This window comes from Uranotaenia lowii, chromosome 2 (genome assembly GCF_029784155.1).
Source record: "Uranotaenia lowii strain MFRU-FL chromosome 2, ASM2978415v1, whole genome shotgun sequence".
In the NCBI taxonomy this organism is placed as follows: Eukaryota; Metazoa; Arthropoda; class Insecta; order Diptera; family Culicidae; genus Uranotaenia; species Uranotaenia lowii.
This window is the reverse complement of record NC_073692.1, coordinates 349022119-349048680: the sequence shown is the minus strand read 5'-3', so window position 1 is coordinate 349048680 and position 26562 is coordinate 349022119. Positions and strand designations below refer to the sequence as shown.

The 26562-nt window shown below is 34.1% G+C and overlaps 2 protein-coding genes and 1 long non-coding RNA gene across 6 annotated transcripts in view; 1 reads left to right on the top strand and 2 right to left on the bottom strand.

The window, feature by feature from the left end:
• The window catches only part of LOC129746534 (ras-related protein Rap-2a), a 432219-nt gene that overhangs the window by 184051 nt on the left and 221606 nt on the right, over positions 1–26562 (top strand). The gene's annotated exons all lie outside the window — the stretch shown is intronic.
• Positions 15903–17162, bottom strand: LOC129746535 (uncharacterized). Its single transcript, XR_008737313.1, has 3 exons — positions 17037–17162; positions 16883–16978; positions 15903–16816 (listed from the first exon to the last, which is right to left on the bottom strand). It is a non-coding gene; the product is annotated as an uncharacterized LOC129746535 (long non-coding RNA).
• Positions 23187–24322, bottom strand: LOC129746525 (trypsin-1-like). The gene is made up of 2 exons (XM_055740206.1): positions 24194–24322; positions 23187–24128 (listed from the first exon to the last, which is right to left on the bottom strand). The coding sequence occupies exons 1-2, from the start codon at positions 24237–24239 to the stop codon at positions 23383–23385; spliced, it is 792 nt and encodes a 263-aa protein (XP_055596181.1). The 5' UTR covers positions 24240–24322; the 3' UTR covers positions 23187–23382.

Below are 26562 nucleotides of genomic sequence, written 5' to 3'. Positions count from 1 at the left end.
TAAGAGCCTGTTTTAGTTTTATGGAACAATTGTTTACTTTGACTCTTAACACTCATTATCGAGAATAGGAATCGAACTCATTTTTCTGTGAATCTCACGACTGATTCCTAAAGAGTTCAAGATTTTTTTCAGCTTTCAAGAAATTCACCGGAACTAAAGAGTTATTCTGTAACTCCAAAAATTCCTATGGAACTCAAAAGCTCCTTTGTTCCTTGATACAAAAAAAGAATACCAGAAACTCAGGAATTTTATGGTGAAACGGCCTCTGCAGAAATCATGAAATATTAATTTATAGACGAGTTTCTGTAAAAGCCATGTATTTTTATAGATCACATGAGCTTGATATCATATCAAGTCTCAAGAACCACCAGTGTTTTAAAAAAAAAAAATCTGCAACAAAAGATCTATTAGACTTCATGTTTTCTTTGGACCGCGACATAGGAAATTTTGGAATCTTTGAATTTTCAGTAAAATCAAAAGTTATTGTAAAGAATAAGTTTTTTTTCTGACTAGCAGTTTTTGGATACCTAAATAATTCTTTGCTGAGTAAGAATTTGTCTGCTGACAGTTATCATGGATTTCGAGAATACTTACAGAACTAAATACCAAATCACCACATACTAATTTATGTCAAACTCAACAGTTTTTATGATTCCATTTTTTTAAAAATTTGACAATAATTTCGTGTGATTAATGTAATCGCAGTAAAACGGATATTATGATTTATTGGGGATTTCTGGAGTTCCCCCAATTATATGATGATTTTTTTGAGTTTTGGGTTTCTGAATGTCTAAATGTATTTAAAAAAAAGTTCAGCAGGATTTAAACAAAAAACACTCTTTTATGCGTTTTTTAAATCTGCATTCTTACTTGAACTATTGTATGACTGAAATTTCCAAATACGGGTCAGTAGAACGCAAAACAATCACTTCAAATGAGCCTCCGTTAAACCATTACGCTGCCAAGTACCGGTGCTAATACCCTATACGCCATCATCATTGAACCTAATCGTTCCGGGCCTCATTGGCGGGATCTTGTGTATTTATTTCATACGTTCTTATTTCAGCAGAAGAAACTGTATGGCTTCCTCAAAGAATAAATAAACTGGTCCCGGGAGGTTCAATTCGACATCCCGAAAAGTTGAAAGAAACGAAATTATCTGACCGAGATGTTTTTTGTATGTTTTATAGATAGCACATATGTGGTACATACAATGAGATGACCGCACAAAAGCATGTTTTTTGTCTTCTTCTTGTGATCATTCAACAAAACCGATGAAAACAAGATATCCTAAACTTGAACCAAACAGAAAAGTACAAGAACAATAAGACGAAACACTACAAAGCATCAACAATTTTTTGATCACCCATCTTTGTTGATGCTGTCAGTAGTTTCTTGTTTTTTTTTTTACTCCCGACAAAAACCCTAAACTAAACTGATGGCTATAACAGAACGTTGAAATTTTGTGTTTCTATACGGGTTGATTGAGATGGCGCGACTTTTTCTGTAGCAACGTTTTGGTCCCAGAGGTTCCAGACAAATAATCCAATGAGTCATCTCGATTTCTGTGGAATGTTTGGTTTGGCCAGAATTTAGCGGTGCCCCCCTTCTGAACCGGAAGTGGGTCGTTCGAGTTGCAGCGACCGTTTCCCTTTCTCGCTCTTGCCTGGTCTACGGATTCTACGAAAGGCGACTTCAATTGAATTCGTCGAGATGATTTATTTATTTATGTGTACTTGCAAGCAAGGAGAATTTGGGTCAATTATACCGGCTGTGGACGTTTGGTTTCTTGAATCTAGATTTGGCTTCGATCTTCGATGCTTTGTCTACGTTAAGTAATTTGCCATCTAAATGAAGATTGCGATTGAGTTTCCAAAATTTAAATTTTTAATATAAATGAAGTAGGTATTCAAACCCACTTAATTACCCTGATAACACACACATCGGACTTTTTGTACTTTTACCATTCATACTGCAATATCTCAGAAACTACGCTACGGTTTTTATTGAAATTATACAGAGTGATTGTTAAAATATGCAGTTAGCATGTCTGAAGTTTTTGAGAAGTTCTATTGATGGGATCAAAAGTTACGCGAGGTACAATATTTCAGACATGAACTTAAAAATGCGATTTCTATAGAATTTTCGACGATTCATGAGAACAATATCGTTTCCATCCACAAATCAGTCAAAAAATTTCTGACAAAAGCGACAATCACAAGAAAAAATAAAATAAATCATCCATTTGTGTCTTTAAATCAGAATCTCGCGATATTGTTTTGAGTTTTTGATTGAAATAGATTCACTGGTTGTTGAAAATAAAACATGATTTTTCTATGGAAACAAAATTTTATAGAATTTGCATTTTTAGGTTCATGCCTGAAATATTGTACCTCACGTAACTTTTGATTCCATTGATAGAACTTTTCAAAAACTTCAGACATGCTAACTTTATGTTTCATCAATCACTCTGCAAAAATTCAATAAAAACTGTAGCGTAGTTTCAGAGATATTGTATTTTGAATGTTAAAAGTCCAAAAAGTCCGATTTTCCTAGAATTACTGTATCTCAGGCCATACAAACTTCAGAAAGCTCAAAGTTTGTGATATAATAGTGTGATAGTTGATCTATCTTACGTAGAAAGTTTGATCAAAACATATTTTCAGAGTAAAAAGTTATGGAAGTTCAAAATCGAAGTGGCAATGCGCGTGCTTCCAATTTCTATACAATTATGCACGGTACTGTACTTCATTTTTCAACATTGCACTGTACCTTCCCCAAAATAAAGTTATGTTTGAGTGCGGTATTCACTAAGTATTCGCTATTCGCTAAGAACCAAAGGGGTATAAGTGCAAAAATGGTCGATTACAAGATTATTATACTTGGCGGCGCATCAGTGCAAAACTAGGTCCACACTCGGAACAAAAAATACCCTAATTATCAGCTTGATTTTGCAGAAACCCAAAGTTTTTTTCTTCAGAGTAAAGAGTTGTATTTAGGCAATCAATACATTTTTTTTTAGATTTTATCATTATCCGGACAGTTATTTTTTTTAGAAATGCTTATTAGAGCTGATTATTTTTTTTATATTAATTTTATTTATGGTTACTAAAAAAAATTTCAAGTTTCTTTGAAATTAGGCCGCAAATTTAATATTTGCGTGATGTTCGACCAAAATATTCGGTACAGCACAACAATCAATATCTCTAATTTCAATTTCATTTTCATTTCGAAACTTGATTTTGAACTTAAAGTTGATGGGTTCTAAATTCAAAGTTGGGGTCCTCGAAATAGTAGTTAAATTCTAATTTTAGCCAATTTAAACAGCTTCATTCATATCACATTTTCACTACGATATAAAATAAGCATTCCAAAATTATTTTGTCAAGTATCCGGGCACGGCAGTTCCGGGATTTTTTTTTTCAAAAACCTGGCAAAAAAGCGACCAATCGATTTGAAATTTCTCATTTAAATAAAACCGGGCAAATCTGAGCAAATTCCAGAATTTCAGGCATTAACCCAAAAGGTTCAAGAGAAATGTGAAAGAAAATTATCTACTTGACATTCAAATTTATTGTCAAAGCACATCAGCGGCGTTCAAATCGCATTTGAAACATTCAACTTTTTGTTTGTGTATTTTGATGGAACTCAAAAGAAACCGTTTTTGGAAGCAGCAGTCAAAAATGAAATTGAGATTTTTGCTTTATTTTCCAAATGATGCGAAAAAAAAACTCAAGTCTCAAAATTTTCCGAAAAACCAGTAGTTAAAAATATTCATTCCCAAATTGAAAGTGATAAAGTTTGATTTAAATTAATTCAGTGGGTTAATCTAAATTGAAAGAGGAAAATGTCTTTATTAGTTTTTAATTTCAAACTATAGTATCCGGTTGAAGAACCCCAGGGAACTGTAAATTCTAGACTATGGTACTTGTGGCCCAAAATATTTAGTTGAGAAATTCATCTTAAAAATGTCATGTTTGTTACCCCGAAACCAACCTCATATTCAAACCGCTTCAACTTTTGATCACGTTTATCGTTTTTGATAAAATATGGCCACATACTAGAATGTACTTGTTTACATAATCTAACCAAATTTTGAGATGAAATCGTAAAATTTCACAAATTTACAACTAATTGTATGAGGCAATCTCAATTCTCCCTCCTTTTACTTAATAAGCTGTATCTCTTTTCCTAGTGCCCGAAAAGCGTTCAAAGCTCATTGAATTAAGAGTTTATCTAAAGCTTGTGTGAAATTTTAATGAAAAAATATCAACTGTTAGAAAAAAGGAATTCTGTCAAAGTTGAAAGTTTGTGCGCTGCTCTGCGCGATTTCAATCCTTTTTTGAACGCAACTGTATGTGGAATTCTATTAATTCATTCTTTTTCGTGTTAAAACTCATGCTCAAAATCAGATTGCAAGTTTCTCGGATTGGTTTTAGAAAATGGTCTTGAATTTTAATCCCAAATATAAAAAAAACACTTTCCATTTGGGGTTTTTGCAATCAAGAAAATCACCAATGGAATTTTAATTTCAATCTCTTATGCTTTTTTGTTGGCAAATCGAAACTATGATTCTTATTCCGGTTTTTAGACTCAGACTCTCAGCTACGTATTATAAGTCTGAAAAACTTTTACTTAAATTGGTTCTAAAATCTCTGAATTAAATTTTAAAGAGGCTGTCTACTGTTTTGTTGACGATTGCTTTGAACGAGCTTGAAACTACAGACCAAAAATCACTGAAAATTTTTCCTAATTCTCAACTCTCAAATGTGAATAGTTTAATTGTTTCAGAATGAATTATGATTCGTAAGACAATATTCGTCCTTCGAACCTGGGGCGGGCTTGTGATATAGCTCAGTTGGCAAGTCTGTTGTCTCCTGAGCCGATGTCCACGAGTTCGAGCCCAAGAGCAAACATCGAACACAGTTGTACCGGATAAGTTTTTCAATAACGATCCGCCAACTGTAACGTTGATAAAGTCGCGAATGCCATAAAGATGGTAAAACGACTATAATCGAAACAAAAAAAAAAAAGAACCTGTGGCAAAATTATACATTGCATCTTAATATTTTCAAGCATTGACTAACGTTGGGTGTTTGAAAAAATGCTGTTCATCATAAAACTGTGGAAAAGCTTCATTTTACAGCATTTTGAAATAAAAATCTGGAAAATTTTCAGCATGCAAAAAATGGAATGCCAGCTTTTGCATTCTGAAGATGAATGGACGCTTCTATAAATAGAATCTCATCATCATTTTTTTTTTAAATAATCGTTTTGTAACTGATAAAACATTGACTTGACGACTGATTGATTGGAAAGTTCAGTTTACACCTTTTTTTTTTTAGTCATGATTTAAACACAATATATTGACGATATTTTTGGAAAATGTTGAACCATGCTATATTTCGATGAAACTACAAAATTCAATCCTGAAAAACCTGGAATATATGACCGCGAAAACCGGCAATTACAACACGAAAAACCCTGAATTTTGGACTTTTTTACAAAGATATGTAAGTCGGAGGGAGATATAATCTGAAGTTTTTATTTATATGTGAAACAGTCAAAATATTGGAATTTTTAAACAAGTTTAATCAATTATTTTTTCCGTACCCTAAGTTGCAATGGGTTAACGGCTGCGGTGTGTATGTTTGTGAAAATGATGGATCAACCCATCATTTTCCTGACAGTGTCGTTACACACAATCTTGTTAAACATGGTGTCATAATATGGCCTAAATTAGAAGAGGAGCTGGACATCTTTATTTAGTTTAAATTCAGCAGTAGGTTCAAAGATGTCTATTTTTTTCATGATCCATGTTGATAAGATGAATGGGAGTTGAAACACTTGCCCTCCCTTCCGCAGAACAATCGCAACATTTGGTAGTGAAAGTATCACAATTTACCATAATAAAAGTTGATACTTTCAATAGGGCATAATTCGTTTGGTTAGGTAGTTAGATGGTTTAGTCTTGTAGAATTAAAAATAGAGAAAACGTGTGAAAAGTATTACGATGTTAGGTAAAGGTTATGGTATTCGCCTCCCCAATGCTCTAGTAAGTGTGTATTTGCGGTTTATGAATTTCGTTGGCTTATTCTTAAATCAAGCATTTTACAAGAACTAGAGGCTCATTGGATGGGAATGCTGTTGTTGGAAAATGTTATATTTCATTTGGTAAGACGTTTTTTTGCTTTTTATTTAATTATTCATTTTTAGCAAATCTTTACGTTTTTCGGTTTAGTTTGAAATTCATCTATGGAAGTATATATTAGAATGTACGGTTTTGAAGAATAACAATGAGTAGGTAGTCCTAATTACTGATTTTGGGCATTTTACAATAGGCATGCGGTATATTTTAATAGAACCCCTATGTAGATTTTTTGTAAATTATGATGGATTTTAACATTCAACTATGTGAGGTAGGTAGGGTACGGTAAGATGTGCTCTTATATCCATATTCTGGTAAATTTGCATGATTTTGTGATGTTGTGATAGGAATAAGGTAGCTTACTTCTACTATTAATTTGAGCTAGAATTTTTATTAGTTTGAAATAGGCTTGCTCCAAAAAGCAAAACAAACTCTCACATCCATATTTTGGTAAAATAGTATGATTAGCAATGAAATGGAAAAACTCTAAAAAGAAAAACAAAAATTTCAAAATTTAGAAAATGAAAGGCAAAAAATTAGGGAAAAACAGCAAATAACACTTCAATTACTTCATGCAAGAACTAATTCCTTCCTTTATATTTCTCTTTCCTCTCCTTTTCTCTTTCTTTTATTTTCATATACCCCTGCGCATACGATTCGGAGTCATATGATGACTGGACCCCGAGACAACTATCACGAAACCCATCACACATACCAGTGGAATTGGGGCGGAGACACGAAGCAGACGTTCAACAGACGACGACGAAGGAAGGAAAAACATATAAGATAAGTTAAAATGATTCCTTTAATAACACAAAAATTAAATGTAGTTAGATGCGTGGGGAGTATGTAGAGGCCAGTCTCGAACCCGCCCATGTCCTTCCTCCAACTGGTATCGGGAGGGGTTGGTTTATTATCTTGAACTGCATTTTATCCATATTCCATGGATATAATGAAGTGCTTGATGGTTTAACCAACGTCTCAAGATCGCTTACTATTCTACGCTGCCTTCTCTAAACTTTAAATTTTCTTCTCCAAACTATTCTAATTTTCATTTCCAGCGTCAGCTCCCCGAGCTATTTAAACGCCATAAAAAAAAAAAAAAAAAAAAAAGTTTAATCAATTATTTTTTCCTATGGATTAGAGTGATCATAACACAAAATTGGCGCTATGCTGCCAGATTCAATCAAAACATTGCAATGCATTGTGTAAATTCCGAGAATTCTATGAAAGTTAAGCAGGACGCATTTTGGGGGTATTCTTCTTTATATGTTTGGCCAATAATTTTATTATTCGTCATGTACAATAGACTGATTCAATTTGAGGTCGTTTTTGAATTTTAAAAAACCCGGGGTCTTAAATGCTTCGTTTAGGATTAAAACTCATCAGTGATTTAGTGTAGAATTTTTAAGTAACATTTACATGAGTAAATATGAACTTTTATGTTTGTATGAAGAAATTGAATATTTTGTTCTGAAAAATGATTTTTTTCTCCTTTGGAACCAAGCCTGGTAACAGGTTTTGTGCACATTTATAAATTTCCTACGGGAAATTTTTCGCACAACAACTTTGTCGAAGACCGTAACTTCGTATCTTATTAGGCAAGAAAGCTATTAGTTGTTGGATAAGGGTATGTATTTTGGCATTGAAAGTCAATCAATTCAACTGACAACACTGCTTGTGCCCAGCAAGGAATTGCATGACTTTTTTTCAAGGAATATTTCTATAGGCACAAGCAGTGATGTCAGTTGAATTGATTGACTTTCAATGCCAATAGGCATACCATTTTTCAACAGCTAATAACGTTTTTGTCATATATGATACGAAGTTACCGTCTTCGACATAGTTCTTTAGCGAAAAGAGAGAGAGAATTGTATAGAATTTGAAAATTGGCAAAAACCCCTTACCAGACTCGGTTCCACAGATGAAACAAAAATTATGTTGATTTTTCAGTACAAAATATTAAATTTTCCCATCCAAACCTAAAAGTTCAAATTTTCTTATGTCGTTACTTAAAATTCTGCAATAATGATGGATGATTTTTGAACCAAAACGAAGCTTTTTTAAACCCAGGGTTTAAGAAATTCAATAATAACCCAATTCAATTCAGTCAAACGTACAACTTATTGATTTCTCTGCACCCACAGTACTGCCACATTCAGTATTTCTTAGTCCTAAATGTTGAACTTTAATTTTCTTTTGAAGCTTCCTCGAAACATCCAGACTTGTCAACGAAAAACTTTATGTTGGAGAACTAGCATCCGCTTGAAAAGCATTTTGACAAATCCAATCATTGATAGTACAGCTTTAAAGTGAACACCGTATTTTGTATACTGTAGGGTAAAATATTTGTTTAAAGTTTAGACATGAAGTTCTTCAAAGTTTTTTTTCGTTCCATCTCCAGTTCACTGCTAGATTTTCTAGCACTCCGTGAAAAATTTTAACAATCGAGATCCGGTCAGATGAATGTTTCCCAGATGTTTCGGAATTTATCTTTGACATTTCTATACCTCAAAAAAACACTCGACAGATTAATACACAATTTCGTATATGCAAACATTTAAAAAAAACCTTGCATTGCTACGGCACCTTACTTTTGATACATTATTTAGGGATTTGTCATCATAGTTTTGGAAAGATCAGTTACTTCTTGCTTCTTAATTTTTATTTTCATACTTTGTGTAATTGCCATGCATTTCTGAATTTACAGTTTTTTCGTTGAGGTAGCGTAAGTAGAATACCACTACTAATACTTGGGTTCAAAATCAGAAAGTTTTCAATCTCATTGCTTTGGTCGACTATGGTTCCACAATTTTTGAAAATTACTGCGAATAAGGCGGCAGCACAGATCCATACAGCAGTATAACATTATCGTAGATCAGCACCGGTTCACTGGTGTACTCAATATACAACCGGGGATGATTTGCTATGATCCATTGCCAATAATCGGAAACTCCATTTTGGGGACAGGTCAAAATTTTCAAATTAGTTCCCCGAATCTTAGCATAGTTATGCATGATGCGTAGCAGTTGACACAGAATAACCGTCGTTCCCCGGTCCGAATCATCCGTACCAGATTCTCGGAAAATCTCTCCATTTGGGATTTGGATGAGCACCTCCAGGGTGCCGTTTTCGACAGTGGCGCTCAAGGCTTCAACGGTTTCAATTCGATTGAACGCCACCTGATACCCACTGATGACGAGCGACTCGGAAGGTCGCCTTTCAGCGGTCCTCGAAATGCGAACCCCATTCAGCAGCCAACCATCGTCGTCGATTTCCAGCTGGGTTCCATTCAGATGATCCACCAGCCAATTCCAGGGATTTTCCAAACGATCACTCGGCAGGCCAATCGCCAGATCTAGCCCAGCTTCGGCGGCCTGTTGGCTCAGCTTACAAAGCTCACACATCAACCTTGGCCCCAGTGCTTGTTTACTTTGGGCGGGAAATTCATCGGAAACCAGCTGCCGGACAAGGTTGTAGTGCCTTTGGATGAACGAAATCTGACCGTTCAGAATGTTGATGCTGAAAGCGTGTCCGTCGACGTGCAGACAAGGTCCGGCCGCTTCCGGACATTGTAGTTTCTTCTCTTCGTTGGGTTCAGCCTCTCCCAGCTGCTGGTATCGCTGACTAGCTGAAGACGACCGGACGTACCCGTTTGTTGATGTTATCAGAAGCAAAAGTGGTAACAGCGTGTGGATTGCTCCGAAAAGCATTGTGATTATTTTCTGAAACAAAACTTCTATCAACACTGGAAGATGTTAACTCCTGAACTGGCAAAGTTAAACTGATCTCAAATCCGCAAAAAAAAAATCTGAGCTACTACGCATCGTAAGATCTCGAAAGATGTATAACTTCGAGGCGAATTAATATGTCTCAGTCGTTGCACAGTGGATCAAAATTATCAAACACCGAACTTTAATTTGTCAGATTCATCGGAATTGCTAATTATTGGCCACTTCTGCCACTTCTAGCTTAGGGTTTTTGTTATTTTTCCGCACAGTTTATGAACCATTTTCGAGGCGAACTGACTCTGGGGTTCAAAACAAACCTCCATTTGAGGGAGCCACTATGGGAAGTCACACTACAATGCATTATTTCACAAACATGACGGCACCACGATTATAAGTCACCTTGAACCATCAAAAGTGCACACAATGCAATGCAGTTTCACGGGGCTCGAGAGATTAGCTTCGGATATCTGACTAGTGCGTGAAAATTCTCACACCCTCCGAACAAAAGGGCCTTAAATGTAACTACTGGTACAAATAACCGGGTGGGAGCAACATCGGGTTTCATAAAGTTTTATGATGCCTTTGCCGCGTCGTGTGAATTCTAAGGCTGCCTGCCTACTTCTAAGGGTGGAATTAGAAGCAAATCTTGATATACTACGCTGCTTTATTGATTACAGACATTTTCAATCAGTTTTAGAATATTTTATGAGAAAAATAAAAAATATTATGAATTTTCCTTAATTTTTTACTTTTTTCTATTGAAATTGAAGTAAAATATCTATAAGTTGAAACTCGTTTAGAGTTGAAACCTGTAGAGAGGGGATAAAAAAATAAATTAAATTACTAATAAAAAGAAATGAATTGGGCAAAAGCTTGTATGCAACAAAATGGCATACAATTAACATTGCACAAAATCAAAAAACCAAATTTTAAATTAAAAAGTCTGAGGTAATAAAAATATATTTTTCGAATCGCAATTCCTACCAAATAAGTAAAAGGTCGTAACAATGGTTACTTGAAGTCGGTTTAAATCGGATATGATCAAAAGTCCATCATGTTTGCAGATTCTGAAAACCATTCCGTTCAATTTGTTCTCCCGCGTGGGCTTCAAGTGAGATAACAGCCTATAACAGCAGATTGGTAAAATTCAGAAGTTGTTTTTAAACGAATATTGCCGCTGACAACGGTTTGCATGCGTTGAGAGCAAAAACTTATGCTCTCTTGCATTCTTTCAATATGTACGAATAAGGTGTCGAAAATCGCCCAATTCTTATAGTTTTTATAGCTTTAGTCAGTTGTTGAAAAAATGTATTTATATTGCGTCCACGTTGGTAGGTACATGCTGTTTTTTTTTCGAATTTTATCCATACAAAATTCAGCCTTTTCTCCAATAATAAGTCATCAGCTTTTCAACGCCATTGGCATAAAAAAATGGCGCTTGGGATTAGCAGCTATTCTCATTGTACAAAACTGATGCTCTCTATTTTTTTTAAATGACTAATAACGGCGCTGGCCACGTCCTAATTACATCGAAGAACAAGTTACTAGAAGGGATTAACCCAAGTATCCAAAAGTTTTCTGAGTCTTGGGTATTCAAGGTTCACATAAGGCTGAATAAAAAGTATACGAGAGAAGTAAAAGTTAGTTCTCTCGATTACTTGTTTTAGACTTTAGAACTAACTTTGAAAGTATCATTAACATTGACATTCTGAACTTTTAACGAACTTTTTAGTTCCATGTAAAACTTTTACGAGATTTCATGTATCATTTATCATTTTATATAAAGGGTGATACGGTCAAAAGTTGGTCAAGGGAAAACGCGTGTAAATCGGTGAAATCGTTCATTTAAAAAATCAAATTAAATTTCTTTTTCTAGTTAATTAGTATAAAATTCAGGAAAAATATTCAGTTAGGCTTCCGCTTTTCCAAATCCGAATTGCCGGGCCTTACGCTTAACCCCTGCCATCAGATTTTGTACAGCCATCTTGTTCACCTTCTTCGCCGCAGAAAGCCAGTTTGCCTTGAACTGCTGCTCGTTCTTAGCAGTTTTTTTGGTCTTTTTTAGGTACCACTTGACAATAGCCCAGTATTTCTCAATTTGGCGGAGCTCTGGCGTTTTGGGAGAGTTCTTGTCCTTGGGAATCACCTGCACGTTGTTGGCGGCGTACCACTCCATGGCCTTTTTACCGTAATGGCAGGATGCCAAATCCGGCCAAAACAGTACGGAACAACCGTGTTTCTTCAGGAAAGGCAGCAGACGTTTATTCAAACACTCTTTCACGTAAATTTCTTGGTTGACAGTCCCGGAAACTATGAAAATGCTGCTTTTCAAGCCACAGGTACAGAAGGCTTGCCAAACCAGATATTTCTTCGCGATCTTTGACAGTTTCATATGCTTGAAAATATCTGCTACCTTTCCCCTTCCTTTTGCCGTATAAAACTCCTGTCCCGGAAGCTGCTTGTAGTCGGCTTTGACGTAGGTTTCGTCGTCCAATACCACGCAGTCAAACTTAGTCAGCATCGTCTTTTACAGCCTCCGGAATCGCATTTTGTCGTATTTTGTTTATCATCGCGATTTGGAGTCACTATCTTCCTATAAGTCGATAGTCCGGCTCGTTTTTGGCTCGATGTACGGTTGTAGACGATACACCCAGCTGGACGGCATTTTGACAACTGAAGAGTGAATACCAAAATCAAAATAGGAGCAACATTCTACACACCACACACCTTTAAAATGAGGGGTGTTCAGGTTTTTTAAATGCAAAATTGATAGAAATACGTCAAGTTGATATTGACCAAATTTTGACCGTATCACCCTTTAACAGATAAATCACTGGCCAGATTTTACTGTGGCCATCGTTAAAAAATCTTGCGAATTCCAGGAGCGCAGAGTTTTGAAGAGCAATCTTAAGGAAATGAATTCTCGGTGCCAGGACTTTTTGCGGACGTTGGAAAATAGATTTTGACGCCATTTTTAAATCCTAGATGGCGCCTAGCCTCGAAAGGCTTCAAATGACTGAAAATTGCATGAAACACCCGCAATTCTGGTATAGGACGAAAGAAATCAATTAGTAGAAGTGGAATTTTGTTGTCTGACGCTATGGTCATCTAGAAATCAAATATGGCGGCTTCCGCTCAACTTTTTTTTTGGTTCGAATATAGTCGTTTTACCATCTTTATGGCATTCGCCTTTATATCAACGTTGAAAAACTTATCCGGTACAACTGTGTTCGAGGTTTACTCTTGGACTCGAACTCGCGGACATCGGCTCAGGAAGCAACTGATCAGCTAACTGAGCTATATCACAAGCTCAACTTTGAAATATTATAATTGACTGAAAATTCGAACAAAACTATGACAAGCATATATTAAAATGATGAAAAAAGCAAAAATATGACAATATCAAGACAAAAAATTACGAAATTTTGACAAAAGAATGAGAAAAAATAAGACAAATGTGATATGACAAAAATATGAGAAAAATATAGCAAAAATTTTATAAATTTGACAATCAAATGACAAATATTAAAAAAAAAAGAAATAAAAAATATGACAGATGGCAGCTATTTAACAATAAAATAAAGAAAAAATCTGACAAAACTATCAAAAAAAAGTCAAAAATAGGACAAAAAATTAACTGTAACGACACAACTCGAAAAAAACTTTGACAAAAATTTGACACTTATAATAACTAATGAAAAATGACAAATATGTCAAAATGTTACAATAAAACCACAGAAATCTGTCAATACTATTACAAAAATATAACAAATGTGATAAAAATATAACAAAGCTATGACAAAATAATGATAAAAATGTAAAAAAAAACTATGAAAAGTCAGAACTAAATTTAGACAAAAATTTACAAAGGCAACTACGAAAAAATTATGACAAAGATGGTAAAAACATGGCAAAAATTTGACATTAAAATGAACAAAAAAAATTTTACAAATGTGCTAAATGATGATAAAATAATGACAAATCTGACAGAACTATGACAAAAAAAACAGACAAATAAAAAAAATTACAAAAGTATGACAAAAATTGACAATGAAATGACAAAAATCTGACAGAATTACAACAAAAGTTGATTTTGAAGATGTCGAATGTATGTTTTAGTGTTTTATTTACAGCAAATCAGTCCAATTTGTTTTTATAAACGTCGGAATAAAATAAACGTCGTTTATAAAAATAATTTGGAATGATTTGCCGTAAATAAAACACTAAAACATACATTCGACATCTTCAAAATCAACGTTTGTTGTAATTCTGTCAGATTTTTGTCATTTCATTGTCAATTTTTGTCATACTTTTGTAATTTCTTTTATTTGTCGTTTTTTTTGTCATAGTTTTGTTAGATTTGTCATTATTTTGTCATAATCTAGCACATTTGTAAAATTTTTTTGTTCATTTTAATGTCAAATTTTTGCCATGTTTTTACCATTTTTGTCATAATTTTTTCATAGTTTTATCATATATTTGTCAGATTTTTGTGATTTTATTGTAATGTTTTGTTATTATTGTGTCATATTTGTAAATTTTTTATCAAATATTTCTTCTTATATTAGTTCTGTCAGGTTTTTGTCATTTAATTGTCAAATTTTGATCCTAATTTTGTTTCATTTGTCAACATTTTTTCTTAGTTGTCATAGTTTTGCTGTTTTTGTAAAATTCTTGAAAACCTTTTTCATATTTATGGCGTACTTTTTTACCACATTTGTCGTATTTTATTTAAAACTTTGTCGTTTGTTACTTTTTCGTTTGTCATTTTTTTTGTCATAGTTCTTTCAGATTCTTATAATTTGATTGTCAAATTTTAGTAAGTACTCGTTTTTCATATTTTTGCCACAGTTTTGTTATATTTTTGTCATTATTTTGTCTTATTTTCAAACCACGGGTCATTTTTTTGTATATTTTTTCAGTGCTTTTTCAGATTTTTTACATTTTTGTTATATTAGACCGCTGCAAAAAATGACTTTTTACTCCCATGTGTTTTTTGATGCCTTTTGGGTCACCAAGCATCAGATTTAAATTTGAGATAATTTGGTTGATTCCTGAGTTAGCGCAACGCGTTCCAATTTTGTATAGAAATTTGTATGGAAGAAGAAGTTTTTGCACATTAAATCATCAAAAAAAATTCAAAAACGCTTGAAAGGAAGTTGGTCTTTGATTTTTGGTTTTAACTATTCTTAAGCTTCATTTTTTGCTAACATGGCAAGCTGCTACACATTTTATGAAAAAAGTTATAATCATTTCAAAATAAAAAATCTGAATTCAATGAAATGTATTAAAAAATGGCAGGCTTTGCTTGCTAGAGCTTTTAATTATTTCATGAAACGGTTTTGTATAGGTTATATATGAAAGTCAATAAATTTCCTGGCTATGCAGAGCAGTTTTTTAAAGATTTGTTATTCTCGTCGTACGGTTAAACAGCTTTCAAATAAGCAGTCAAAAACGCAAAAAATTAAAAAAAAATATTTTGATTAATTTTGTTTTTATAAAATTGAATATCTTTTATGGTGTACAAGTTAGGTTTGTGCTTTGTTAACATGATTGTATTGTAGAAATCAAGGAATATTTTTCCTCCAAAGTTATAGTTTTTAGAACGTTGAGTTCATCTCTAGGGATTTTTGAATTAAAAATTTAGTTTTTCTATTCAAATTTCCATACAAAATTAAAAATCGTTGCGCTTATTGAGGACTGAATGGATCGCTTTCAAAATTATTATTGCTTTTTCTGACAGCAATAACAACATTTTTTTTCCTTTTTTCTCAGAGAGAGAATATTTTCAGTGTATATCCGGATGAGCTGGATGGATTCGCGCGATCGAGCCGGTAACTTTCTCAGTTTTCACCAGGAGTTGAGGTCAGGTTCAAGTTTTCATGTATGCAAATTTTTAAAATAAGTATAAAATAAATTTAGAGAAGTTGTAAAATAAGTCTTAGAACAGATTTCAGAGATGTTAGATTTAAAAATAGGTAAGAAACGTGAACGCTTTATTTTTGTTGTTTTACTGAAAGTTTCATGAAAATGCTCACAGATCTATAATGTGTGGATAAGATAAGAGCTTAAATTTTCAGCTGAAAAGAATACTAAATAGTCCTCAAGCAAGGCTGGGTGACCTTTCGAAGGTTTTTTTTTCAATAGGTTATTTAATCTGGCAGATGTTGAAAAAAAAAATCGCCTGCACTGAGCAGGATTTCGACACGCAATGTCCGGCTTTCTAGTCCAACGAATTGCCGACTTTGACAAGATTATATTCTCTTGCTGAAGTGGAAAAGAATATTTTAAGCTAAACTGCGTCCTGTAATCTTAAAGCCAGCCAAATTGAAGATTGTAACGCAAGTTGTTCCATCTCAAGGTTGGCATCCGTTGAATTTAGAGCAATATTAACCAGTTGTCTTTTAAACCTGAAATGAAAAAAAATAAATTAATAAATTAATTAACCATCAAGTAGCCAAATTATATTTTGGTTTTGGAAGAACATGATCTTATCTGAACGTATTCATCTTTCGCACAGCATATGTTTTTGCTTTGACTTATTTGCACCTCGTATCATTTGCAAGCCGTCGGGAGGCTTGTCTTCTTATGCTTCTAAAAGAATAATTAACGTGGTCGCGGGATGCACTTCCGCTAAACAGACGCGACAGTAGCTTCTACGCCCTACATTTCCATGATTAACAACTAGCCATTATCATCATTCTCCCGAGCAATAGGAAGTGTGCTGTTGATAGTCTTCATTAACATGGTGCCGCCCTCTCGCCTTTCTTCTTCTTCCCTTCATTCAAGCATGTTTGGCCGTTAGACTGTCGTTAATCGGTGTGCTAATTGTCACAAAATGATGATAGGCAATCGGGGTTGCATCATCTCATCTGGATGTCTGCGACATCTCAAGTGGTCAGACTTTTAGTGCTCGTACGAAAGGAGGTGATTGTCACTGTTTTGGATGATAGTTTTTCTTGAATTTTTTTTTCTTTCAAAATGGTCTGGAGACAGATATTACATTTAGATTCTAATAGCTTCCTTAACGCACGTTTTTACATATGGGTCCCAGAATTATGTTTGTTAAATTCCCATTATTTCGTCCAGTATGTACTTCCTAAAACAACGAATCGTCCTTCAGCATTTTTAACCATGGTTTGTCATAAGTTTGTTACTTGAAAAAAGGCCTAGTAAACAGAATATTTTTTATTACAGCATTCTGACTTACAAAACTCAATCAATAACAACGTCAAAACAGATGCATCTCGATTTCCTCTCACGACGAATGCTTAGTTGAAACTGAACGCGATTGTGTCATGAATCGATTTGACTCAAAATATTTGCCCAAGTGTTAGCGACAAGTGGTTTCGTTGGAATCAATCTGAAACCTGTGCAACATTTACTTTGTATGGTTTGAGATAGCTAATGTTTTGTATTGATAAGATTGGCCACTCGGGTGCTCAGTGTTCAGTATTTACTCCTGTCTCGAGTTACTAGATAATTGAACGCTGCTTGTGAATGGAAAATTATATGAGAACAAGTGTGAAAATGATCAGCCACAGATGTCGCAACTGGTTATAAGATTCTATTCTACCTAGATTAAGGTTGCCAGATAGCCTGTGTTAAAACCACTGGGCACACATGTGAAAATCCCTTCAGCTGGCCTCCCTGGACGGACGTAAGTGACAGCGGCTGGAGAAAAGCGCGAAGACTGTTTTTCGTTTGCGATCGGAAGAGAAAAGTTTGAAGCTATAGAAAGTTGTCGAAAAAGTGAGATTTATTTTAATTCTGTATTCCCGAAAAGTAATGTAAGTTTGTTTAAGAATTTGTTTTATATTCATTAGCTTACACAAATATTTTAAACAGTCGATTAGGTCAGAATAGGTAGCAGCATCTCACGGGGCCAGGCACATTTATATTGTAGAAGCCGAAACTAAAACTGTAAGTCGGCAAAACATACTAACAATTGAAGCTACTAAATTAAATAAAATTTATCTTTCTAGTTTGAGCTGATTCAAACGAGCAGCTACATCAGGTGTTTCACTTTCTCCAATAGCCTGGTTTTTTCGGGGTTTGAACGGAAATTAATTAAAAATTTTTGGAACAGTCCGGCCCGGCCCGATTGCCCGGATTTCATTGAAAAAAACCTGGATTCATTTACTCTATTTGGCTAATCAAACAAAAAAAAATCTAATTGTGTTTTAATTTTTTTATGTCCAAGTTTTGTAAAAAAATCTTGAAAGCCTTTAATACGATTTAAAATCTGTCGATAAGTTTTGATGAAAAATTTGTTTTTCTAGATTTCTGTTGATTTCCAATATTACCCGGATATTTGGTCGTCCCGGATATTGCCAGGTTTTTATACAAAGTTGCCAGGATTTGCTGGATACGTGCTGAAAATTTTTTGGCAGCCTTTACCTAAATATTATCATCATGTGCTTTGATTACTCTTTTTTCTATTTTTTGCATTCTAAATAGGGTTTCCAGCGTTTGATGGTTGTGTTTTACAGATTTTATTTCAAAATGAGCAAATTTTAAAACCAAACGACCGATAAAAACCAAAGATATTGGTGAAAAATGGGATTTCATGTTTCTCCCGAACCATAAAGCTTTGGCCACTAAAACTCTATTCTCAAACATATTTGAATCCCAAACTAATGATGATTTACCTTAAATTTAATTATTTTTAATTTAGACCCAACTACTAAATCCTCTATGTTTGTACTCCTTGAATTGAGTTGTTTGGCTGGTTCGGAATTGCTGAATCCAAAAATGCAATATGTTATTTTTTGGGCTATCACTAGGATATTTAAAGGAATTTGATATTGAAGATTTAATTTATTTTTCAATAATTACTGCAAAACGTTTTGTCTTCTGCTTACAAAAATCTGCATCATTCATTATGGTATTGAAAGTTGTTTTGAAAAGTTGATCATTGATTTGAAACCTTATCACGAAAATGGTAAATTTTTACCAAAACTAAGAACTTTTCCTAGTTGATGAGCATTTTAATTTCCAAAATTTTTAACTCCGTGGGAGTGTTTATCAACAAAATAAAAATATCAAAGTCCCAAGGTTGATAATAGTCGGACCTCCAAACTCAAACAGCTAAAGCAAAGCAATTTCTTGCCCAGAATGTCACCAAATAACTTTTGTTGAGTTATTTAGAGTGTTGAGTTTGAATTGATTACCATTTACATTTAAGAAATTTGAGCTACGTAATGAAATGTAGAGGCAAATATTGTCACAAATTATCCCTCCTACCAAAATTAACACAAGCAAATGGTTTTGAATTTTGTATTAGCTTCAACTTCTGTGCTTTTCCGAACACTTTCACTTAATTATCTATGTTAAATATGACAAATTTTAAAAGTGCAAATAAGTATAAAGTTAAATAAATCAACATAGCTTGGTCTTTCCAAAAAGTGAAAAAGACGTTGGGTCTTTAAGTGTTTTGTTGCCTCTATTGAAAAAAATTGAAAATGCTGTAATTTTTTGCATTGTAGTAATCAGTTTTCCAGAATGCACTTCCAAAGCGTATTTATCTCACTAGCAGTCTAAGTAGCTTATCTTTCTTTTCAACATTGTTAAAATTATTTAATGTTTATGAAATTCGTTCTATGATTAAAAAATTGAAATCAGATATTTATTACTTTGAAAGGTTGAAAGCATTTTTTCCTCAATTTTTTCGTTTGGCTTATATATTTTTTTGTTAAAAACTATTTCAAAATTACTTTAAAACATACAAATTGAAAAAAATCAGCTTAAAATTTCTTGATATATTTTTAGTTGCAATTTACATTTTTTACAGAATGCATTCCAAAAATCTATTCTTTCTATTTATTAAAGATACTAAAACTTACTTGACGATTTCAACCAAGGAGAAACATTTAAATTGAAGCATTTTGAAAAATAAAAATTGATTTAAAAAATCGACATGAAGGAATCAAAATTAGCTTAGATCGATCGAGTACTGCTTCAAAACCAATAAAATTACAATTTTCCTCCCACATACACATAATAATTTTTCTTGCAAAGACCTTTATTAGGACTTGTTATAAGAAAAAAAAACATTGTTTGTTTTTGTTTCATAGTTTTCATTAAAAAATTTCATTCAATAAAAAAAATTACAAAATCATTTAAACGTTGTCCCGAGACAAAACTACCATTAAAACTATGAAAAAATTTCTATTTTTAATGCTTAGCAAAAATAGATTCAAGCGTAATAATACACAAATGTTGGTGTTGGATTGAAATCCATTTTTTTAAATTCCATTTTCGGGGAATGTAGATTCCATATTAAGATTTTTTTTGTTGATTTTCAAAATCGAAAAAAATGAAGGAAATCATGATTTCAAAATCAATGTCCAAAAATCTTAACAAATCCTCGATTTTAGAATAAAAAGAAGAAATCGAATTGAAATACGTATTAAAAATTGTATTGAAAATGTAATTGAAATACGAATTAAAATTAACATTTTAGATTCAGTATCAGAACTTGAATTTTGATTTATTAGATTGCAAAATCAATTTCAAATTTCTCTGTCCCTCATTATTCAGTTATGCAACTTAAAATAAATTACATTATGAAATTCGAAAAAAAATCATAATTAAAATTTTGAATTCTTTAGATTTCACCGTTTCAGATCTTTCACCGGGAAATTACAAGTACTGTAAAGTATGGATCAAATATAATATTTTACGTTATAGGAGCTTTAATTCAAAAATCATTTGTGTCACCTGTGAATATCGCATTCATTTAACGGGTTAAGAGCCAATTATGGATAATAAATATTTATAAATGATTAAACACAAAAGAATAAGTGCTTTAGTGATGTACATTTCAATTCAACTTCAGAACTCAAAATCAAGGCAATAAAATACACTTTTCACAAAGAATTTGAGAACTGATTTTGATTAAATTTAAGGCATTTAATCCAAATTTGATTTTCTTTTCCATTAATCTTGTTTCCGGTAAAACCTTTTGAAAACAGGTTTGAGTTATGTGCATTTTTTTTAAAACTGTTGTGTATAACAAAGATCTTTTAAAAAAAGTTTCATTTAAATTTTCAATTTTCTCGAAGGCCATGAGTAGTTTTGCCTTCTAAGAAAAAGCTTATAGAAGTTTTCTTTTTTTTATTATTTGAAAAAAGGCCGGATTTTGCCCAAATTCATTCACAATATAAGCAAAACCAAACCCAAATCTGAAAATAAGTAATAATCAATTATTTTTGAATCGAATTCAATGTTTTTTTTGACTTTCAAATTATAAAAAATAAAGTTTCAATCTTTTCAAAGTTCCATACTTTCAAACACCTATCTCAATTGTTTTCCTTTTAAAGGTATAGCTGAAAAATAAGAATAATTAAAATTTTGTGGTGAGCCTTGTGTGATCTGAAGAAGCCCAGAAAAAATAAATAACTAAAAGTTTTTTTTCTTAATTTTCTTCCTCAACAACCTTTATAATATTTTCATTAAAAAAAAAGACATTTGTCACGAGAGATTCCTTGAAGATCTCAAAAACCGATAATTTTTAAACGACCAGACAACGCAAATTATAAAAAAAAAAAATCATGAAAAAAAAAGAATTTATGTTGACTATTTTTTGGTCCGAACACCCTTTAGTAGACAAGTTTTGATGAACATATTTTACAAATCTTAGACCTGTTGGTGCAAATTCTACAATGATTTAAAGAAAATTCATTTACGAACAGTTATTGTTTCTAATTGCTCACAATCAAATAGAGCATACTTTAATATTCACAGTCTTGAGTAACATATTGATCATTGAATTGAAAATGATCAAAATAATGTGTTGCACAATGAAGCAACCCACTAAGGAAAGGGATAAATTGCCTAACCTTAAAATACTAGATTTTTGTTTATGTATTAAAAGGTGGTACGATCGAAAAATGCTCGAAGACTGGATCGAAGGAAGATTGAATCCCGGAGACAACATAAACTACGTGAAAAGACGTAATTATCATATTAATTAATATGGTTTTCTTTGATTGATATTTTTCAGTGATTCATGTAAGGCGAAATTAAAAGTGCTGTTTTTTACGTTTCGGCCTGCTGAACTTCATCCATCTTCAGAAAAATACTTGTTTTACTGCGTGTTTCCTTAACGGCCGTCTCTTAATATTTTGAGAAACATTAAGAGACGGCTGTTAGGGAAACACGTTTTTTCTGAAGATGACTTAAGTTTAGTAGGCCGATATGTAAAAAACTGCTGTTTTAATTTCGTCTTACATAAATCACCTAAAAATACAATTCAAAGAAAACTAAAGAAAAGTGGGGTGAAGAAAACCAAACAATAAATAATCGAATGTGATATGCCATTCCAGGTAGATCTAATATCCTCAGTATATAAGACTATCACTTGGTATTAAAACGAAAGAAAGATGTTTATGCTTGGACACACCTTACCTCAACTTTTTTTTTTCTACAAATAATTTAAGCATGATGACGAAAAAAAATTCAACTCATCGAATTTTGTAGTTTTTAGAGTGCTGAAACGTCTTTTTTGCCAAAAAATGTTATTGGAGAAATTCCCGATGTTGTCCCTTAAGGCTGCATAGAATTTATATGAAATGTGAAAGCCCTCAATCCTGCAAACAGTCAATCAGCGTTCTTTAACTGCTTTCGAATAATATTTGAGTTTTATTTATTTTGCAGCAAATATGTCAAGTTTGGACTTTTGCATTTGCTGTAATAAAGCTTATGTATAAGGTTGATAAACTTTCCAAAAGCAATGATAAATTTCAACTGGCTCGTATGCACTTTAAATTATTGCATTAATCAATTAAAAATTGAAAAGAATAATGCATTCATACCCAAGTAACAAAAAGTCGTGCAGCTACTTAAGCATGTGCATTCAAAGTTCATATTTGGCTGAATAAAAGGTACTCGAGAGAAATAACATACGTTTTTCGAAAGTGCTCAATTTAGACTTCTGAACAAACATGAAAAGTCGAAAAAAGTATCATGGAAATTTTTTGTGCGTTGTAAGCGACTTACAAAATTAGAAAACCGCATTTCAGTATCGTGCTTTCTAATGAACTTTTTAGTTCCATGCGGAACTTCTAACGAACTTTTAAGTTCCACGCGGAACTTCATTGAATTTGTGTGTTTCTCGAGTTGTGTCGCAAGTTTTCACATGATTTTTTCACATTGATATTTACTTTGTGTAGTTTAATAAAACCATTCACAGAATTTAGTTGATCTATTTATGAAGTCAGTCTGAAGGGTTCTTCTATGAATCGAAGCTCGTACACACCGATCACTCATCACTGAATTTCTTAAGCCAAGTAAAAGGAAACTGCTGAATTTTTGAAAATGCATTTAGGTTTATTGGCAAAACTTCTTAATCTAACAATATTCAAACACTTCAAACTAAAAGTGTTAGTAACCCTTCCAAGTTGTAACTAACGCTAAACACACATTTAACGGGACCACAACTTCAAAAACTTTTTCCATATTGCTACACTTCGAAATGCCTGTTATTCAGATCTCACACACTTAGATTCCACTGACTTCCTTGATCCAATCGCGCACCGATGCAACTCGAGAGTAAACTCCGGGATAGCCTTCCTCAGCACAACCGTATCCCCAGGACACAACTCCGACCAATTTTCCTCCGGAAACCAGTGGGCCACCGGAATCTCCCTGGCAAGCGTCCTTACCTCCCTTTTCGTACCCGGCACAGATCATCCGATCGGTAACTCCTCCGAAATCTTCATAGGCCTTGCTGCATTCTTCCTGGTTCACCGACGGAACATCCGCTGCCCTAAGGTATCGAGGATTGTCGGACCAATTCTGGGTGTTACCCCATCCGGAAACCAAGCACATGGATCCATCGGTGACGGGTTCATCCTGTTCCGGAAGTTCGATTGCCTTGTAACTTTCGGTGAATTTGATCTCCTCAGCCAGCTCCAAAAGGGTGAAATCGTAGTCGATATTGTTGTAGTTATACTTGGGATGCTGAATGGCGCGTTTGATCTTCAGGATTTGACCACCCTCGCTGTTATCGGTACTTCCGATACGGAGCGTTTCGCTGGGCTTGGAAGCGCTTGAGACGCAGTGTCCCGCTGTCAAAACCCACTGGCTTCCGATGATGGATCCTCCACAGAAGTGTCCGAATTTCCGCAGAGAAACCTGGTACGGAGCATCTTCAATCTCGATCTGGAAACCTCCCACAATCCGGTTGCCCGGGTTGGGTTTAGCGTTCCACCATGGCCGTGGTCGGCTCAATTTGCTTGGGAGAGCTGTTTTCGAAGAATTACAAATTACTTGTGAGTTTTTTCGAAAAATTCTGAGAAAAAGTTCTTACCTAAGGAAACTCCAACAACGGCGCACAGCAGTAGTAGATACTTCATCCTGGTCAACGATTGATAGAAACTGAACACTTCCGAAGGAATGATTTCCGATTGCAACTATCTAACTATTTATACTTCCTCCGTCCGGTGGACACAAACTTTATCGTCTACGATTGTGAACTTTCAAGTACGTCGACTGCTGTGGAAATTCCTCCTTGTTTTCGGTTGATTAGATTAGGATAGTGGTAAATAGGGTTTTTGCGAATCAGAGCTTAGTTCACAAAACTACTTAACTTAGTCGGACCTTATCGGTCAGCGCTCATTTACTCCTCCCTAAACCAAGTGAGGTGATAAAACCGCGTTAATCAACGCATTTCAAGGAGTCACTATTTTTAGATAGAGCCTCTCACGTAATCGATTTGATGTGTAGCTATCGTGTAATTTTTACTGCTCCCTTCCAGAGACCTTCAGCTGATTCTGATATGGGTCAAAATCGTCAAAATGTAGGTTACGGTGAAGGAAACCTTCTTTCCACCTTCTCCCCTCAAAACACCTAAGACTGATTTTCATGGTCCAAAGGTGATGATCCCGCAACACATAAATTGCTCCAGCGATCCATTGACCGACTCTCGAACGTGTCCGATGAAAGCTGATAAGTTTAATAAACCCTAGACAGAGGCACAGCTAAAAATAATGAATGAAAAAAAAACTCGACATCAAGTAAATACTAATTATCACTTCCCGTTTTGTCTCTTTCACCGGCTTTTCGTCGTTACTGGGGTCTTGGTTTAAACGCTTTTTTCCTCTTCTGCTGCTTAGGGGCTAAAGCAGGTGCTTTGGACCCAACGAAGCACGCCCTGCCTAGGCTCTTTCCAGTCAGTCTAGGGAGACAAATGATTGATGAATCTTAGACGACAAAAAAGGTACATAGCGTTGCTCCAGACCTGATTACCCCGTTATGAACTGGGCGATTATTCGCCACTGTCACTTCCATGCGACAGAAACACGCAATTTTAGACAATCTGGCAAAAGAACACGATCTCATCCATTTTATCTTTTGGGGCTCGTGGTATTTCATTAACAATCGATAGGTAATTTTCAAATATTGAGCTTGATTTGATTATGAACTGTTATTTTGTTCATTTCATATTACAGTCGTACAAAATAAGGACAAAAACAAAACACCACCAGAAGAAGAGAATTGGAGAAATATCCTTTCAGATTCCAAAATTTATCTTCATTCCTAAAAAAATCGTTTTACCTGCACTGAAGTTAGAGCGGGAGAGCTGATTCTAGATGACCAGAAAAAGTTAGTTTGACAAATTGAAAGCATAGGTGAAATGTCACCTTTTTACTTTTATGTTCGTATGTGAAAATCGAATATTTTGTTCTAAAAATTCAACATCATTGTGGTTTCTTCTGTGGGACCAAGCTTGCTTATGGGTTTTGGGTCAATTTAAAAATTCTTGAAAGTAAGTTTTCTGCTGAACACTTTTGTCGAAGACCGTAACTTGGTATCTTCAGAGGCAAAAAAGTTGAAAGCTGTTGAATAAGAGTATGTCTTTTGGCATTGACAAACAATCAATTCGACTGACATCACTGCTAGTGCCTAGAGAGGTATTGCTTGCAAGTAGTCATGCATAGACACCAGCAGTGATGTCAATTGAATTGATTGTTTTTCAATGCCAAAAGACATACCTCTATTGATCAGCTTATAACTTTTTTGCCTAATAAGATACGAAGTTACTGTCTTCGACAAAAGTGTTCAGCAGAAAATTTACTCCTCAAACCCTGGGGTTGAGAATATCAAAACTACCCCAAATCGACTCAGTCTATTGGTCAATGAAAAAAAAATCGCCTCGACCAGGAAACGAACTCGACTCCCCTCAGTTATCTCTCCGACACCTTACCACTAGGCCAAATCGTTAGACAAAACTAGTCAAGCTGTAGCTCTGTAATTGAGTTGACTTGAATTGACGAGTTGGATGCGCTGCTAGATTCTACGGCAGAAAATGCTCATCGTTCCCCGATCAGTGGTGCTCTGTTCGCCTCTAGTCAACAAGTTAAAGTAAAAATGCATTTTTAAGATGATTCTATTGAAGCAAAACTTTAATCAACGTTGTTTTTTTTTATATATTTCCGCAAAGTGTAAAAGAAGACTTTATTTTAAGCCTAGCTTAGCTTAGCTTGGTTTACTACACATATTCATCTTAAATCATTAAACTCGATATAAAAGAAGTTTAACTATTTTATTCAGGTTTTTCATACTTCATACGGTTTCTTGTGCAAGGCCCAATAGAATGTAGCTTGGGATCTATTCTCAATGCACAAAACTCATGCTCTCCCTCTTGAAAATGACCAATAACGGCGCCGGCCACGTCCT

Coding starts and splice junctions, on each gene's coding strand:
- LOC129746525 (XM_055740206.1), bottom strand. CDS start 24,239: ATGAAGTATCTACTACTGCTGTGCGCCGTTGTTGGAGTTTCCTTAG. Junction 24,129..24,193: donor CGTTGTTGGAGTTTCCTTAG/GTAAGAACTTTT, acceptor CTTCGAAAACAG/CTCTCCCAAGCAAATTGAGC.